This window comes from Ranitomeya imitator, chromosome 6, assembly GCF_032444005.1.
Source record: "Ranitomeya imitator isolate aRanImi1 chromosome 6, aRanImi1.pri, whole genome shotgun sequence".
In the NCBI taxonomy this organism is placed as follows: Eukaryota; Metazoa; Chordata; class Amphibia; order Anura; family Dendrobatidae; genus Ranitomeya; species Ranitomeya imitator.
Genome location: NC_091287.1, coordinates 78656942 through 78675888, shown reverse-complemented (window position 1 = coordinate 78675888; position 18947 = coordinate 78656942). Strand labels below are relative to the sequence as shown.

Sequence of the window (18947 nt, the reverse complement as noted above, 5' to 3'; positions counted from 1 at the left end):
GAGGTGACTCTTGGGCTTCCTTTCCTGGGGCGGTCCTCATGTGAGCCAGTTTCTTTGTAGCGCTTGATGGTTTTTGCCATTGCACTTGGGGACACTTTATTATTATTATTATTATTTTTATTTATTGTTATAGCGCCATTTATTCCATGGCACTTTACATCTGAGGAGGGGTATACATAATAAAAACAAGTACAATAATCTTAACAATACAAGTCATAACTGGTACAGGAGGAGTGAGGACCCTGATCGCGAAGGCTCACAATCTACAAGGGATGGGTGAGAATACAGTAGGTGAGGATAGAGCTGGTCATGCAGCAGTTTGGTCGATCGGTGGTTACTGCAGGTTGTAGGCTTGTCGGAAGAGGTAGGTCTTCAGGTTCTTTTTGAAGGTTTCGATGGTAGGTGAGAGTCTGATGTGTTGTGGTAGAGAGTTCCAGAGTAGGGGTGATACGTGAGAGAAATCTTGTATACGATTGTGGGAAGAGGAGATAAGAGGGGAGTAGAGAGGGAGATCTTGTGAGGATCGGAGGTTGCGTGTAGGCTTTCAAAGTTTTCCCAATTTTTCGGACTGACTGACCTTGATTTCTTAAAGTAATGATGGCCACTCATTTTTCTTTACTTAGCTGTTTTTTTCTTGCCATAATACAAATTCTAACAGTCTATTCAGTAGGACTATCAGCTGTGTATCCACCAGACTACTGCACAACATAACTGATGGTCCCAACCCCATTTATAAGGCAAGAAATGCCACTTATTAAACCTGACAGGGCACACCTGTGAAGTGAAAACCATTTCCGGTGACTACCTCTTGAAGCTCATCAAGAGAATACCAAGAGTGTGCAAAGCTGTCATCAAAGCAAAAGGTGGCTACTTTGAAGAACCTAGAATATAAGACATATTTTCAGCTGTTTCACACTTTTTTGTTAAGTATATAACTCCACATGTGTTAATTCATAGTTTTGGTGCCTTCAGTGTGAATGTAGAATTTTCATAGTCATGAAAATACAGAAAAATCTTTAAATGAGAAGGTGCGTCCAAACATTTTGTCTGTACTGTACATATATGACGTGTCATCACACAGCAATTAATAAATACATATTAAAGATACACTTTCACGTGGTTTTGATGGTCTTTGTTCTCTTTGATGCAAAAACACTAAGTACCTTACATTTTTTAACGTTTACAGCAATGTTGGAGTTCATGGATTCATTAATCGCAGTGTGTTGATGCATCGTATATATATACTGTTGCAAAGTAGGGTATTATCACTTAAAAAAGCTAAATGTAAACCTATCCCAAGAATCTAGTAAGTGATATGAGTATATATGTATGTATAAATTGTGGCGGTAGACTGCTCCAAATTCCATACATAATAGTATCATCAAGGTACAAAAAGAAAAGAAGTGCCCTAGTGATCCATATTACAGGGCAGCAGAAAGAGATCCATAAGTGCCAGCAGACTGCTCCTTAAGAAACTATACAGCATTGTGTTTTTTTTTAGTTTGGGTTACCATATTTCTACTTAGCCTTTCTTGGGCTGTTTTAACATGAAACCACTCAGTTTTTCTGAGAATTATTGCCTGTTAGCGTGAGGCTTCTCTTCACCAGTAGTAAGGCTGCCATATGTTGTCATTGCTATTGGTCACTGCCAATATCGGATGTTTTTTTTTAATATTTGCATCACAAAAAATTATGTAATTTATATCTACCCCATTTCAGCCTGATAAATTTTCCACGGCATAAAACAATGCCTCAGGTAGCTATGTCGGAGGAAAAAAAAGTTTCTGCAGCTTAATATAAAGACCTAAAATTATAAAATGGTCTGGTTAGTATGGCATTTCAGACTTGGTCATTAAAAAGGTTAACATGAGAAGGCAATTTACAGTTACCACACTTCTGTGATTATTGAAAATATCACTTTTTAATTCATACCAGGGTATTGAAGACCATGTTTTCTTAAAACAACCACTTATATTTTGCCATTTTGCCAATGGTGTTGGGGCTCCTACTTACTTGCCAGTTCAGGGATGGGATGCCCTAAGGAGAACACTTGTTGAAGCACTTGAGAGCTACAATGAACTTAATGCAGCCATGAATCTTGTCCTGTTTGAAGATGCAATGCAACATGTGTAAGTAACCATACTTCTTGAATTAGGCAAAACAATCCTTTTTAATATTTGGAATGTATATATAACATCTGGGGTGTTCTGTCCCATACATTGTTTGCATCCTGCCGCTGCTGATGTTGATAACAGCTGATTGCTGGGGGTCCCACTCCTGGTATAATCAGCAATCTGATATTGCAGATATACAGAGGGGGAAAAGTATTTAGTCATCCATTAATTGTGCAAGTTCTCCCACTTAATAAGATGAGAGAGGCCAGTAATTGACATCATAGGTAGACCACAACTATGAGAGTGAAAATGAGAAAACAAATCCAGAAAATCACCTGGTCTGATTTGGCAAGATTTATTTTGCAAATTATGGAGGAAAATAAGTATTTGGTCACCTAAAAACATGCAAGACTTCTGGCTCTCACAGACCTGTAAGTTCTAATTTAAGAGGCTCCTCTGTCCACTCATTACCTGTAGTAATTGCACCTGTTTGAACTTGTTATCAATAAAAAAAGACACCTGTCGACAACCCCAAACAGTCACACTCCAAACTCTGTATCTTAAGGACAAGTCATCAATATCGTAGTAATGGGAAAACCTTTTACAGGGAATCTGTCGGCAGGATTTCACTCCCTCAAACTATTTACATGTGCAAGTAGCTTTTTCAAAGACAAATGCACCAAGACCTTTGCATGGCTGATCCTTTCCTCTGTTACTGAGAAATCAGCACTTGAATTGATATGCAAATGAAACTGAAGAACTATTTGTGATCTGAAGCCTCTGTCACTCCAGCTCTATTCCCATCAATTGCCGCGTCTACCTGATTGACTGACTGTTGGCTCCTTTGCCTGAATTTGCAAAGCATAAATGCTGGTCGTCAAGCAGGAGGAGGCGGTGCTGGATGGGGAATAGAGGTGGAGTGACAGAGGCTTCAGATCTACCATAGCTCTTCAGTCTCATTTTCATATGAATTTAAACACTGATTTCTCAGTCTTTGAAAGAGCTACATGCACATATACAGTGGGTGAAATAAGTATTGAATAGGTCACCAATTTTCTAAGTAAAAGTATTTCTAAAGGTGCTATTAACATGACATGAAATTCTTATCAGCTGTCGGTAACAACCCATCCAATCCACACAAGAAAAGAAATCAAACCATAGATGTCTATAAATTAAGTTGTGTGTACTAATCAGAAATGACACAGGGAAAAAGTATTGAACATGTTTATTGAAATGTATTTAATACTTCATGCAAAGGCCTTTGTTGGTAATGACAGCTTCCAGACGTTTCCTGCCTGGAGAAGCTAATCGCATGCATTGCTCAGGTGTGATTTTGGCCCATTCTTCCACACAAACACTCTTCAAATCCTAAAGTTCCATGGGCTCCTTCTATGATCTCTGATCTTAAGTTTGTTCCTTAAATTTTGTATTGGATTCAGGTCAGTGATTGGCTGGTCCATTCTAGCAGCTGTATTTTCTTTCTCTGAAACTGCCAGTGTTTCCTCGGCTGTGTGTTTGGGATCATTGTCTTGCTGAAATGTCCACCCTCATTTCATCTTCATCATCCTTGTAGATGGATCAGATTTTTATTAAGACTGTCTTGGTTAATTTATCCATTTATCTTTCCTTCAATTATATGAAGTCTTCCAGTGCTGTAGGCTGAAAAACAGCCCCACACCATGATGTTCCCATCTCCAAACTTCACTGTTGGTATGGCGTTTTTGGGTTGATATGCAGTGCCTTTTTTCCTCCAAACATGCTGTGTATTATGGAATCCAAAGAGTTCGATTTTGGTCTCAACTAACCAGACTATAATCTCCCAGTATTTCACAGGCTTGTCTAAATGTTATTGAGTAATCTTTTAAGAGCATTTGAACATGCTTTTTGTTCAACAGAGTCTGGTGAGCGTGCATACAGGCCATAGAGGTTGAGTGCATTACGTATTGTTTTCTTTGAAACAATTGTACCTGCTGCGTCCAGGTCTTCCTGTAGCTCTCCACATGTGGCCGTGTGGCCATTGGTTCTAGGACTTTAGGATAACTCTTCTGATAATTCTTTTCACTCCTCTGTCTGAAATCTAGCAGGAAGAACCTGGTTGTGGCCGGTTTATTGTGAAATAATGTGCTTTCCACTTCCGGATTATGGCCCCAACACTGCTTACTGGAACATTCAGTAGATTAAAAATTATTCTGCAACTAATGCTGTCAGTATGTTTTCCAGCAATAAGGTTGCAAAGGTCTTGAGACAGCTAATATGTTTGTTGTGTGTCACCTTGGTAATGAGACACCTTTTTTTTAGACCATCAGTTGAATCAGCTGATTTTATTATTCACTAAATGTCAGGATTGTTTTCTAATTACTGATAGATTTTAGTTGGTGTTATGACTTTTGCAACTCTCTTTCTTCATGTGTTCAATACTTTTTCCCTGTGCCATTTTTCAGTATTGCACGTAGCAATACATGTTCACTGCTTATTTTACCAGCTGTAAATAGCTTGGGTATTTAAATTATGCTGGCAGATTCCCTTAAAGATCAAATTATTTTTATATATTTTTGCTAAAGTTATCAAAAATTTTATTACAAACCTGTTATTCCTGAGAGAGCAGAATTTCTCTGGGGCAATTTGTATTACAAATCCGTGGCAAAATCATTGAATTGCAAAAGATAAAATCTACATAAAATTCCTGCAACAAATCCTTTATATGTAGGGCATCCCTTTGATTTTAAAATCTGCAATATGCCGTTGATATGGTTTTGAAAGCCCAAATCATTAATACTTGAATCCTCACTTAAAATCTGCAGCAAGTCTGGAGAAAAACTACAATATATAATATCATTTGTATATCTGCAGGTTTCTTATTTTTCTCAAATGCCTAACTCATTGTTCTTTTTTCCTATATGCTGAATTTTGTTTCAGATGTCGTATTAGCCGAATTTTGGAAGCTCCTCGCGGTTATGCTTTACTTATTGGAGTTGGTGGCAGTGGTAAACAAAGTCTATCAAAATTGGCAGCGTACATCAGCTCTCTTGAAGTGTTTCAGGTTACCTTGAAAAATGGATATGGGATCCAAGACCTGAGAGTAAGATAAACCACTAAGAAAAATTGACCACTATGCCTGTAGTCAGTCCAATTGAAGGAGCATGTTAGCCCAACTGACAGTATCAACTAAGCACATGGCCGTGTAGGAAATATAGCCTCTGTATAAATTACACCTGTAGTGCTCTAATCGCTGCCTCCATTCTGCAGAAACTGAAGTTTAATCAAATATTCTAATTTGCCTGCTCAGTGCATCCTTGGTGTAGTCACAAGGCTCAGTACACCGTTCTCGCCTACTGGTTTTACATTATTTCCACCTCCCTCACTGGTGATTGACATCTCTAGTTTTCATGGAGTGAGCACTGTCTGCAGAGAGAGCCCAGTTAAACCAACTTTTTAAGTCATCAGTGAGGGAGGTATAGACATGCAAAACCAGTGGATGAAATAGTGCACTCAACCAACCTCTTGGCCAGAACCAGGGTGCACCGAGCTCCCCAATTAGCATATATAATTAAACTTCAGTTTCTTCAGGGGAGGCAGTGAGTAGAGCACTAAAGGTGAGATTTTACTAGGAGCATTATCCCCTACCAGGCTATGGGCTTGACAGATTTATTCACCACAGGTATCATTTTGATCAGTTAACACTGCCAAGCTAAAAATGCCTGTAGTTTACTTAGCAAAATCCTGCTGATAGTTTAGCGTTAAGTGCAATTTCTCCAGGTCTGGATAGCACATGCTTATCTGCGTGAACAGGTCCTTCCTGCGAGGCAGTTTACAAAATCGTTCTTTCAACAGTTCTAATATGAGTGGAAGTGGAACCCTGGAAATTAACTGTGGAGGAGGGAAAATATGGATAAACACATTTTACCAGCTGATTGAGAGACTGCCCAGGCTTACCAGATGTTATTGCTTGAAAAGAAAACGCAGTCTTTTGACTTTCTTGTTTTGACAAGTTGTCATCATGTCTATATTTGGATGACTAAATATAGAGGGAATCTGGTGAAATATGTCCAAATTCAGACTCCATTATCTGAACACAGGATGTTTCAACTAAGCCAGTCCTTGATATGGACTGCTGCAAGGTCGTGTAGATTTTCCTTTGCCCATATCATGATTGCTCTGCAGACATACATTAGACTGGAACCCCTTATTTATCCTTGCTTGTTCAAGTAGTACACAGTGGAAAGACTGTCTGACCAGTACAGATCAGGACTCCGTGATGTTGTACAGCATTAGCAAAATGTACCAAAGCTGCTTCCAAGTGGAGGACTTCTGCAACTGTGATTGGGACCATTTGTAATGAGATAAATTATGACTAACATGAGCTATGTAACATTATTTAGAAGTGTGGCAAGAAAGAGATGCCTTGAGACAGACAAACCTGTCTGTTTTTAAAAGCACATCTCATTAGACAGGTTATCACCTTAATTCACTAACATAACTCTCCCTGGTTCCCTCTTTCTAAATTTTACTCAGAATCTGGTCCTTCCTATTCATCTATGTCCACATCCTCCATGCACACAATAGCATGTGACATAAACCGATAGGTGTGTGTGGAGAAAAAAAAGACAGAATTTCAGGAAAAGAATGTATCGCCAACCATTAAGCTTGGGGATGGATCAATCAAGCTTATAAGTTATGTTGCAGCCAGTGGCACGGGGAACATTTCACGGGTAGAGAGAAATATCAACAAATTCTTGATGTAAACATAACACCATCTGTAAAAAAAAAAAAGCTGAAGTTGAAAAGAGGATAAATGATTCCAAACACACGTCAAAATCCACAATAGGAAAAATGGATGAAAATCCCTTAAGCAAGAATTGAATGTCTCTTGTCTGGCTACAAAAAGCATTTACAAACTGTGATACTTTTAAAAAGGGATGCTTCTAGGTACTAACCATGCAGGGTGCCTAAATTTTTTGCATCAACCAAAAAAATGTAAAAACCGACAGTTTTTTTGTGTGCCTAAAATACAAAATAAATGTGTCATTTTTGACTTTGGGCTTTTTAGAGAAATTTCATTTATAACTTGCTTAACTTTTCACAATAACTGTAATTTTACCAGGGGTGCCACATTTTTACATGCCACTGTAGCATCTTAAGCTTATCTGAGCATTCCAAAGCCAGGTCCAACCCTATGTTTTGATAATCATGCCCCAAAAATGGGCATAATAAAAATTGTTGGAAATTACAAAATTCTCTTTTTTTCTTTTTGGTAATTCCAACTCCATGCTGGCGATTGTGCTAATCACACTATTATTGTTTTGTGATTTATATAATGTGACCAGTCGTTTCTGACGCAAAAATATACATTTTTTTATAATTTTGAGGTTATATTTCAGTGCTTGCATGAATTCATGTAGCCTAAACAGTAGATCATGCTGAAATTTTCGATTTTATACCAGCTGGTACTCCAGACTTTTCTAATAATCCCATTAAAAACTAGCAATACCTAGTTGGCCAATAATGCTCTTGTATGCACGAAATTCAGGTAGCACCTCTCTAGTGCTACTCATTTAATGTGGAAATGACATGTTTTTTTTAGGTTTGTTTTTTCAGTACATGAATTGCATCCATCTACTATGTAATCGTCTAATTCTGTCCGTTTGTCTGTAACGGAAATCCCGCATCGCTGATTGGTCGCGCCAGCCGCCTGTGACCAATCAGCAACAGGAGCAGTCCGACCGCGAATTGGCGCGGAATTTGAACTACTCTTCGCTGATTGGTCGCGGCCGGCCGGGCGCGACCAATCAGCGATATTGGTGTGCAATTTAAAATCCTGTGTATTTATTGCATTATTCTTAAATCTTCATAAATAAACTACCGTACATACATATTCTAGAATACCCGATGCGTTAGAATCAGGCCACCATCTAGTGATGTATATACCATGGAGCTGCTGACCAATCTAACAGAATCCTTAGCAGTCTAGATGCTTTTTTTTAACACTTGCATCATCATCTCTGCAAAGAATAAATCATTGCCTCTTTTCCTTTTCAGGTGGATCTTGCCAATTTGTACATCAGGACTGGAGCCAAGAACATGCCCACTGTGTTTTTGCTGACAGATGCCCATGTTACAGATGAGCGCTTTCTCGTTCTGATTAATGACTTGTTGGCATCAGGTGATTGCAGCAACACGTTACTTAAAAGATTTTTCCCATTGATAAATAGTCTCTGGTTACAATGAACTTTTAGGAATGGTGATGCTACTAAAACTGTTCTCATAAGGAACTTAGCATTGTAATCATTATACTTACAGAAGTAGCAAGATAAAAAAAAGTGTTTGGTACATATTCCCCATCAATCTGCAATTTGGACCAAATTTAAAGTAAACCCATCACTCGACTCGGCTGGCGACTGTAGGAATAGACTAGACTAGTCCAGCATCGTCTGTTTCTTTCTGCACTGTTCAAGTTGAGTAACAGGTCTCTCCCATGTGTGTGTATAGGGACAGGTCTGTCAATCACCAGGAGCGGTGTGAGGAGAAGACAGCTGAGGAGGTGCCCTCTCGTCTATTATAGTCCCCAGCCAGCTCTCCAAACTATATTTTCCCTGAAAACGGCAGACTGCAGTTTTGTGTGACTGCAGACTTCTGAATCCCCAAGCACATGCACTGTGCACTACGGGGATTCACCAGTTTGTGAGCTGGTAAAGGAACCCTAAATTGATGTTTAGGGGGTGAATATAGTAGCTAAAGGGGTTGTCAGGTCCAAATCGAACCCTCCCTGCACACGCACTATGCACTGCAGGGATTCGTCGGACTCCAGGCCAGTGGACGCAGCCTCGCTTCCATACACTTGTAAGGAGCAAGGCTGTGCCCTCTAGTCAGTCATACCACTGGATGGCCCTGTCACTGTGGGCTCTAGTCAATCATGCCCACTGGATGGCCGTGTAACTACACAGGACGCGGCCTCTCTCCATACAAGTATATGACCTTTCTCAGAATCTGGTCTCTCCTACTCACCTGTCTTCACATCCTCCATTCTTCCAATAACACTTGGTAACTGTTGACTGGGTTATGCAGTTTTATTTGAAAACTTCTATTATTATAAAGATAGCTAAGACCATACATGACTAGCACATTTTACCTATTGTGTACCCCCATTTCCTTTTAGATTGTGAGCAAGCAGGGTCTTCACTCCTCCTGTAACTGTTGAATTATCTGTTACCTTGTACTGTAATTATTGTCTGTACATGTCCTCGATTCATTATAAAGTGCTGCGGAATATGTTGGCGCTATATAACTAAAATTATCGTTATGTCATAAAAATTAATGGCATACAAGAACTAGAAAGACCTCAGCTCCAAAAACTATGGGTTATCCAAAGACCTTGATTTAATTCACTGGATTAGCTGTCAAGATTATCCCTGAGTAGCACTGGTAGAGCTCTAGTATATTGGAGAACACGAGCCTGTATTTTGGGAATGGTCACAGGTAAAATAATGAACTTATACCTATGTCATTTTCTGATATCTTCCTAAATTCTAGAAGTTCATTTTTGGCTAAATTACACATTAGGCTGCTCTAGTCAAACTGCTTCTTTTGTATTCAAGACAATACCACAAGACCATTTTTAGACAATCATTAGTGGCAAATTAAAAAAAGAATTATTTCAGGAGACAAATGGCAAATAAAAAAATATTCTTTCAGGAGAGGTCCCTGACCTGTTTAATGAAGAAGAATTGGACACCATTGTATCTGGTATTCGCAATGAGGTGCGAGGACTTGGATTGGAGGACTCAAAGGAAAATTGTTGGAAGTTCTTCCTGGAGAGAGTCAGGCTTCAGCTTAAAGTAAGGCTGGGATTTATATATATATTTTTATTTTGTTGTGTATAGTATTTGCAGCTTTTGTGACACAACAACAATATATTTGTATTCTGTAATCTCAGCCAGTTGAGGACCTTGGAGCAGAGACCTGCCCCACCTCTGAAACCAATTCCCTTTCGGAGTGAAGCTAGTCTCTATTCACTCTGTTCACCTGTTCTACACTTACATTGGGCACTGACAGTGCTATCTGTTGCCAGCTCATCACTTTTAATTAGAGCTGCCGAGGGAGCGCACTGTCACTGTGCACTGAGAAGTATATTGCACAGTGGCAAAGAAGTTTGTGCTGAGCATGTCGCAATTAATAACATACACATGCTCAGTAGAGTGGGGACTAGCCCAGCCCCTGAAATGACGGACACTGGTGATGCTTTGTTCCAGGGCGGAGACCGAGACTGCGGCAGTGACCTCAGCCCCTGCCCCCTGAATGTCTCTTTTGAGTATCCCAGCATGCACTGGGGTTCTCAAATGAAGCGTCATCAAAACGGAAATAGGTGAAAAAAATAAAATGAAGACATAATATTAGAGGAAAATATAGTGACTTTTTAATTACACCATATTGAAAAAACAATTATATTATTAAACTAAATATACAATAGAAATTTAGGATGACTATCATGATTAGTTTTGGAACAACTCTTTAATATCTATAAATACCTTAATACAAAAATACTAAAACAACATATTTGCTGTAGAGCTAAATATTTATATCGTTAATTAATCATATTGTCACAGTGTCCTATCTTGTGTTAAGATGACAGTCTGACATTGTAGGCATCATCATACTTTTGATTTATGAAAGCTTCTAATTTTATCTCAAGTCGGAAAGTGTCTTTTAATCCTGTATAGTTGATTTATCAAAATGTCTCATGTAAAGAACCTGCCTGATGAATCAGTCTTAGAGTAACGCAAGATTAAGTGTTCAGTTTGTCAGGAGCGGCAGCAGCAGAGGTTGTAGTCTACTTGTCATTAATGTCACTTACTGGTTACTTTACTGGTTTCAAATAATTTTAAGGAATGTGGATCCCTATTATTGGCAGACCAGTCAGAATGGTAAATGACGCTAAACAAGGCTATTTGCATCAATGATATAAGACTTGAATACCGTATATACCCGAGTATAAGCCGACCCCCCCCCCTAATTTTGCCACAAAAAACTGGGAAAACTTAATGACTCAAGTATAAGCCTAGGGTAGAAAATGCAGCAGCTACCGGTAAATGTCAAAAATAAATACCAATAAAAGTAAAATTAATTGAGACATCAGTAGGTTGTGTTTTTGAATATCCATATTGAATCAGGAGCCCCATATAATGCTCCATACAGTTCATGATGGGCCCCATAAGATGCTCCATACAAAATACGCCCCATATAATGCTCCATACAGTTTATGATGGACTCCATAAGATACTCCATATTAAAATATGCCTCGTATAATGCTGCACAAATGTTGATTATGACCCCATAAGATGTTCCATACAGACATTTGCCCCATACAATGCTGCACAAATGCTGATTATAGTCCCATAAGATGCTCCATAGACACGTTTGCCCCGTATAATGCTCCACAAATGCGGATTATGGCCCCATAAGATGCTCCATAGAGATATTTGCCTCATATAATGCTGCACATGGCCCATACAGATATTTGCCCCATATAATGCTGCACATGGCCCCATACACATAAAATGCTGCACATGGTCCCATAAGATGCTCCATACAGATATTTGCCCCATATAATGCTGCACATGGCCCCATAAGATGCTCCATACAGACATTTGCCCCATATGTTGTTGCTGCGATTAAAAAAATAAAAAATTACATACTCACCTCTCAGGCCCCCGGCACTTGCTATATTCACCTGCTCCCCATTCCAGCACTGACCGCCGCTGTGTCTTCCCCGTCCTCCGCACCGACTGTTAAGGCAGAGGGCGGTGCGCACTAATCGCGTCATCATGCCCTCTGACCTGAGCGTCACTGCAGAGGACAGGGAAGACGCAGCGGTGCCGACGGTGGAACGGGGAGCAGGTGAATATCGCGCACTGCCCCCCGTCATACTCACCTGCTCCTGGTGCTGTCCCTTCATGTCTGTTCCCCGACGCCGGCAGCTTCTTCCTGTAGTGAGCGGTCACATGGTACCGCTCATTACAGTAATGAATATGCAGCTCCACCCCTATAAGAGTTGATTCGAGTCCATATTCATTGCTGTAATGAGCGGTACCATGTGACCGCTCACTACAGGAAGAAGCTGCCACCTTCGGGGAACCAGGGATGTGCAGGGACCGCACCAGGAGCAGGTGAGTATTATTACACAGCTCCGCTCTGCCTCCCCTGCCAACCCCTGGGTATGACTTGAGTATAAGCTGAGAGGGGCAATTTCAGCCAAAAAAAATGGGCTGAAATTCTCGGCTTATACTCGAGTATATACGGTATATTGCTGGACATGTGGAGAACTACAGGCGAGATGAGAAAAATGATTGGCACATAACAAGATTATTATTATTTATTATTATAGCGAAATTTATTCCATGGCACTTTACATGTGAGGAGGGGTATACATAATAAAAACAGGTCCAATAATCTTAATACAATACAAGCCACGACTGGTACAGTAGGAGAGAGGACCCTGCCCGCGAGGGCTCACAATCTACCAGGGATGGGTGAGGATACAATAGGTGAGGGTAGATCTTGTCTTACAGTGAAAATAATCTTATGGAAAAATAACAGAAATCACTAGCTATCCTCTTCTCTTACCCATCTTTGAGCTTTGCAGTTGAATTAATTACTGCCCTCCATTTCTACCCTCAGCCAATATTTCATAAAGATGGCAGAAACTAATTTATGAAAATGGAAAGATTTGTATTAATGGAATAAATGCCTCAGTAGCAAGAATGTATTAAGGGAGTTGTCCCATACTGCAGCTACCCACAGGATAAAGGATTTTATTGCTGACTACCCATCTACTAGGACCCCTACCAATTACGAGAAAGGGTTCTAAAGTTCCCTGTAAGACTGAAGCAGTTTTGAGCATGTGTGACCACAGTTCCATTCAATGTCTATAAGGTTGGTGGTCGCACATGTTCACTACCCTCCATTCACACGTGGGACTGAGGACCTCTGTTTCTCTGTATTTATTGATATTTTATGTATTGATAAAAAATACATACCATTTTTATGTAAATAATGCATAGCTCTACTTAACATTTTTAAACTTATATATGTTCACCCTTTCCAAAAATAAATACGGTAAATTATCATTTGCTGCCTGTAGAAAACTTGACTTTCCAGCCGACTGAGCAGTTACTAGAAAATGTATTTCTTTACATGCAGTAAAATTGTAGAATTTTTTTGCTTTTTAAAAAATTGAATATATTTAGAAATAAAATATTTTTTGAGTTTGACGTGCATTAATTAAATATTATATGTCATTTCTGATGATGGGTACATTTTAAATATTTCATGTGGTTGTCTCAGTAAGATGACCCTGTTCCATACATCCTGTTTGAATGGCTGTAATACAATACTGTATGTAATGTAATACATATACCATTTACCGTATATACTCGAGTATATTCATTACCGTAACTAAGGTCACCAATGACCTCTTAACCGCCAAGAGCAAGCGACACTACTCTGTCCTCCTCATGGACCTGTCTGCTGCCTTTGACACAGTGAACCATTACCTATTATTACAGACCCTCTCATCCCTTGGCATCACAGACTTGGCCCTATTCTGGATCTCATCATACCAAACAGACCGGACATTCAGCGTCTCCACTCGCACACCAACTCCTCACCTCGCCCCCTATCTGTCGGAGTCCCACAAGGTTCAGTCCTAGGGTCCCTGCTCTTCTCCATTTACACCTTTGGCCTGGGACAGCTCATAGAATCTCACAGCTTTCAGTATCATCTCTATGCTGACGACACACAGATCTACATCTCTGGACCAGATATCACCTCCCTACTAACCAGAATCCCTCAATGTCTGTCCACTATTTCATCCTCCTTCTCTGCTAGATTTCTGAAACTTAACATGGACAAAACAGAATTCATCATCTTTCTCCCATCTCATGTGACCCCCCCCAACGAACCTTTCCATTACAGTAAATGGCTGCTCACTCTCCCCAGTCCCACAAGCTCGCTGCCTCGGGATAATCCTTGACGCTGATCTCTACTTCAAACCACATATCCAAGCCCTTTCCACTTCCTGCCGACTTCAACTCAAAAATATTTCACAGATCCGTTCATTCCTCAACCAAGAATCTGCGAAAACCCTAGTCCATGCCCTCATCATCTCCCACCTCGACTACTGCAACATCCTGCTCTGTGGCCTCCCCTCGAACACTCTCGCACCCCTCCAATCTATTTTAAACTCTGCTGCCCGACTAATCCACCTGTCCCCCCGCTATTCCCCAGCTTTCCCCTCTGTCAATCCCTTCACTGACTCCCCGTTGCCCAGAGACTCCAGTACAAAACCCTAACCATGACGTACAAAGCCATCCACAACCTGTCTCCTCCATACATCTGTGACCTCGTCTCCCGGTACTTACCTACACGCAACCTCCGATCCTCACATGATCTCCTCTACTCCCCTCTTATCTCCTCATCCCACAATCGTATACAAGATTTCTCTCACGTATCACCCCTACTCTGCAACCCTCTACCACAACACATCAGACTCTCGCCTACCATCGAAACCTTCAAAAAGAGCCTGAAGACCCACCTCTTCCGACAAGCCTACAACCTACAGTAACCACCGATCGACCAAACCGCTGCATGACCAGCTCTACCCTCGCCTACTGTATTCTCACCCATCCCTTGTAGATTGTGAGCCTTCGCGGGCAGGGTCTTCTCTCCTCGTGTACCAGTTATGACTTGTAGTGTTTAAGATTATTGTACTTTTTTATTATGTATACCCTTCCTTACATGTAAAGCGCCATGGAATAAATGGCGCTATAACAATAAATAATAATAATTACCGTAATGAGCGGGGCCACATGATCGCTGAGCACAGGAAGAGCTGCTGGAAGCTGAAACCATCGAGATGCTGCAAGGGCACCGGGACCAACGAGAAACTCCGAGGGCATCCTGGAGGGTGAGTAGGATGTCTTCTGGAAGCCAGCGGCTGCGGGTGTCACTGTGCACGCTATAAGAGAAATGAATATTCTTTTCTCTTTATCAGCGGGCACAGGCTTTAGCCACAGCCGCCAGCGCTTGTCTCTGTGACCCGTTGCTCCACCGCTCCCCCTTCCCTGCCAGCTTTCAGGGATAATTGACTTGTGTATAACCTTAGAGGGGCTTTTTCAGCACAAAAATGTGCTTAAAACCTCAGTTTATACACAAGTGTATATATACGATATATCTAGCTACAATTTTGCTGGCAAGAACAGATAATCGGGTGGCTCGAGAAGCAATTGCCAAGTTTATTTCCAAAAAGTGCTATCTTAGAAACAACTCCTTTATTTCATAATATCATTTAAAAAAATAGACGTTCCATTCTAAAATTCATAAAGCACTTCTAAATATATACAATAATCCACACCATAATAGTGAATAATTGAAAATTCAATCTTGTTATTACTTTCAATGTGTTTTCCAATTTTTAATTGTTGATGGTGTAAAGTAAATGAAAACATATTAGTAGTTTCTAAAATTAATGAAAGTTTGAGGTTTGTGAATCACAGAACCAATGCATTCCTGGTGCTTAGTTTTTGCTGCATAATTGAGTGTGTCTTGTTATTGTTACCTAACTTTCCCTCTTCTTTTTTTCTTCAGGTCATTCTATGTTTTTCTCCAGTTGGTTCCACGCTGCGTGTCCGAGCTCGGAAGTTCCCAGCTATAGTTAACTGCACAGCTATTGACTGGTTCCATGAGTGGCCACAGGAGGCCTTGCAGTCTGTCAGCAGAAGGTTCATTCACGACACAGAGGATATTGAGGTAAGACATTCTTGTTCCATAGAAGAACAGTGAGGTGTGATTTCACAAATAGCCGTCGCTTATAAATGGTATCTATGGTATTTGATGTTATGCATTTTTTTGTTTGTTGGTTTGTTTTCGTGATATGGGCTGTATTGAAAAGCTAAACTGGTTCCCCATTTTTAACATAAAACAAATATTTTCTGATATGTCATAATAAATTTATCAACTGTCTATACAAAGCAAACAAAACATAAGATACAGTGCTGACCCTATTGTTTACACCACTGAGCAACAGCTCACAGGCAGTAGGACTGTAAAGGTCTGTTTACACAGACCGACCTACAGTACGAAAGGTCCTCCAATCGATAAACCTTTACTGATTGGCCGTCGACTAACTTTCTGTTTACTCCGGCAGAGCAAATGATTCTCATTATGCGATCTATACCAGATCCCTCAGAGCGCATAGGCTGCCTAGGTTCTCCACACAGCAAGTGTAAGGAAGTGTAGATGCTGCTTACACCCACCTCAAAATTATAATAGAATTATATAATGCATTAAATGTGATTTTATGTACCGTATTTTTCGGACTATAAGATGCACCGGACCATAAGATGCACCTAGGTTTTAGAGGAGGAAATTAAGAAACAAAATTGAAGAAAAAAATGTGGTCAATTCTATACTTAATATCCCCTATGCCTGGTATATATGGGCCCCTCAACCCCATCCTGAAACAAATGGCCCCCTCATCCCTACCCTGTTATGCATGGCCCCATCATCCCTATCTTGGTATTCATGGATCCCTCATCGCTATCCTCGTATGAATGACCCCTTAATCCATGTCCTGGTATGCATGACCCCCTAATCCATATGCATGCCCCATCATCCCTATCCTGGCGTGCATGTCCCACTCATCCCTATTCTGGTAGGAATGGTCCCTCTCATCCCTATCCTGGCAGTAATGATCACCCTCATAATAATTCTAGTATGCAGGGCCCCCATCTCATCCAAATATGCATGGCCCCATCCTTATCGTGGTATGCAGGGCCCCCAACTCGTCCTGGTGTGCATTGCCCCATCCCTATTCAGGTATGATTGTCTACCATTCCGGTCCTGGTATGCATGGCCCCATCCTTATAATTGGCCTCCATCCCTATCCTGGTATGCATGGCCCAATCAGAAAGAATTAAAAAAACAAACCATTACACTTGCCTTCCCAGCTCTCCCTTGAAGCATCTTGTTGTTCTGATGCCAGCAGCTGCTTTATGCTTGTAAGAAACGCATAGCAGGGACGTCACGTGCTGCTGACAAGCAGAGCACAGCCGTTGGAATAGTCTCTCCTCTGCACGCTGGGACTGTGCGCGCAGAGAGCAGTGAGTATTCCTTGCTCTTCAGTAGTGCGCACAGTGTCAGCCGAAACCTTCCTGCAGCTGCTAGGTGGTCACATGTGCCGCTACTTAAGAGAAATGAATATTCACCTCTCTGGGCGCGAAGCCTGCATCAAACAGGGGGAGGTGACCTATAATGTACCTATACGTCATAGGTTGTAAAGGGGTTAAGGTAAAGTTTATAATTTTAAAATTTGTATTGTGGCTATAAAGCCCTTCACAAGTTTTTCACATGAGGGATTTTCACTCCCAACTCAGTGAATTTTTGTTTTACCCATTAAGGACTTAATCTGAAACCTAAACTATATAGAAAAAAATCTGATTTGGTTACAAAAAATATTATTTTCAAACCTAAATTAAGATAGTAAATGTTTATTAACTAGGTAGTGACTACGTGCTATTAATGTACCTTGTTTGGTTCTGTGCTTTGATCCTGTTTCATTGTAAATTTACAATCAAACAAAAAGGCAGCACACTGTAGCGCCATAGCATGTAAATATGAAATATGAAAATTGAATTGCGTTACTGCATTAGAAATATGAAAAATTGAGAAGGTTTAGTGCATAAACTGTCCAAATCATGTGTACCTGGAAGCCACCATAAGGCATTTCTCGTCTCCAGGACCTAGCAATGCCTTTCCGCACTTAGAATAAAGTCTTCATCTGTATGGGAACATGAATCCTCTGTTAGACTAAAATCTATATCTCTGTGGAGGGGTAGTGGTCCTGCTGGGATTAAAAACACCTGTGGTTAAAAAGTGGAGTGCTCAGTCAGTCAGAACGCTAATGAATACAAACTTCAAAAAACTAACCGTCACATCCAAACAAAGACTAAGTGTGAACAGGTGCTGATCCTAGAGTCACCAACTCATATACTCTCAAACAAAAAGGCAGCACACTGTAGCGCCATAGCAGGTAAACATGAAATATGAAAATTGAATTGCATTACTGCATTAGAAATATGAAAAATTGATAAACGAGAAATGCCTTATCGTGCCTTCCAGGTACGCATGAATTGGCCAATTTATGCGCTAAACTTTCTCAATTTTTCATATATCTAATGCAGTAATGCAATTCATATTTCATATTTTGGAAGGGACAGTCAGTTTTTTGAAGTTTGCTTTCACTGTAAATTTACGAGTTGGGGTTATAGGTATGGCTCTTATAACCTAGCAGGAGCCGATCTGGTCCCTGATTGTCATACAGAGCAAGCGACCCTGGGGAGAAGACTGATGTGGTTTGTTAATGCTTTTGTTTTCTTTTTTGCTTGCTAAATAGTACCTGGCGATGACCTAATCGCCAGATCTTTGCCAGCATTGCAGAGCTGCTGGGTTCTAGCAAAAAACAGCTCACATAGAAAAAACTCAGAAAAAATACATACCATGAGATAGGCCTTCCCAAAACCCTGTCTGATGATAAATACACACTTAGCAGGATGCAGCAGGCCTCCACTGATAAAGGCTAGGGGCGGCACAGGTGCAAACTACTTGATAAAGGGGCGTCATGGATAGGTTGCATACCAGACACTATGCACCACACTTATCAGTGTGACTGGCGTCCTATGTGAGTTATATCAATGTGCATTTTTTCTACTAGGCAGCCAACCCCTGCAATGTTTGGCTGGTGTGGGGGTGGCTGTTTTTATTTAAATTACACAGAAATTAATA

At 40.5% G+C, this 18947-nt stretch overlaps 1 protein-coding gene across 1 annotated transcript in view; it reads left to right on the top strand.

Moving 5' to 3' along the window:
• Nucleotides 1-18947, top strand: part of DNAH11 (dynein axonemal heavy chain 11) — a 380134-nt gene that overhangs the window by 224430 nt on the left and 136757 nt on the right. The window contains exons 52-56 of the mRNA XM_069729806.1: nucleotides 1936-2129; nucleotides 5031-5193; nucleotides 8151-8274; nucleotides 9804-9946; nucleotides 15753-15914. Of these exons, the coding sequence (XP_069585907.1) occupies nucleotides 1936-2129; nucleotides 5031-5193; nucleotides 8151-8274; nucleotides 9804-9946; nucleotides 15753-15914 (786 nt within the window). The remainder of the gene's footprint in view (nucleotides 1-1935; nucleotides 2130-5030; nucleotides 5194-8150; nucleotides 8275-9803; nucleotides 9947-15752; nucleotides 15915-18947) is intronic.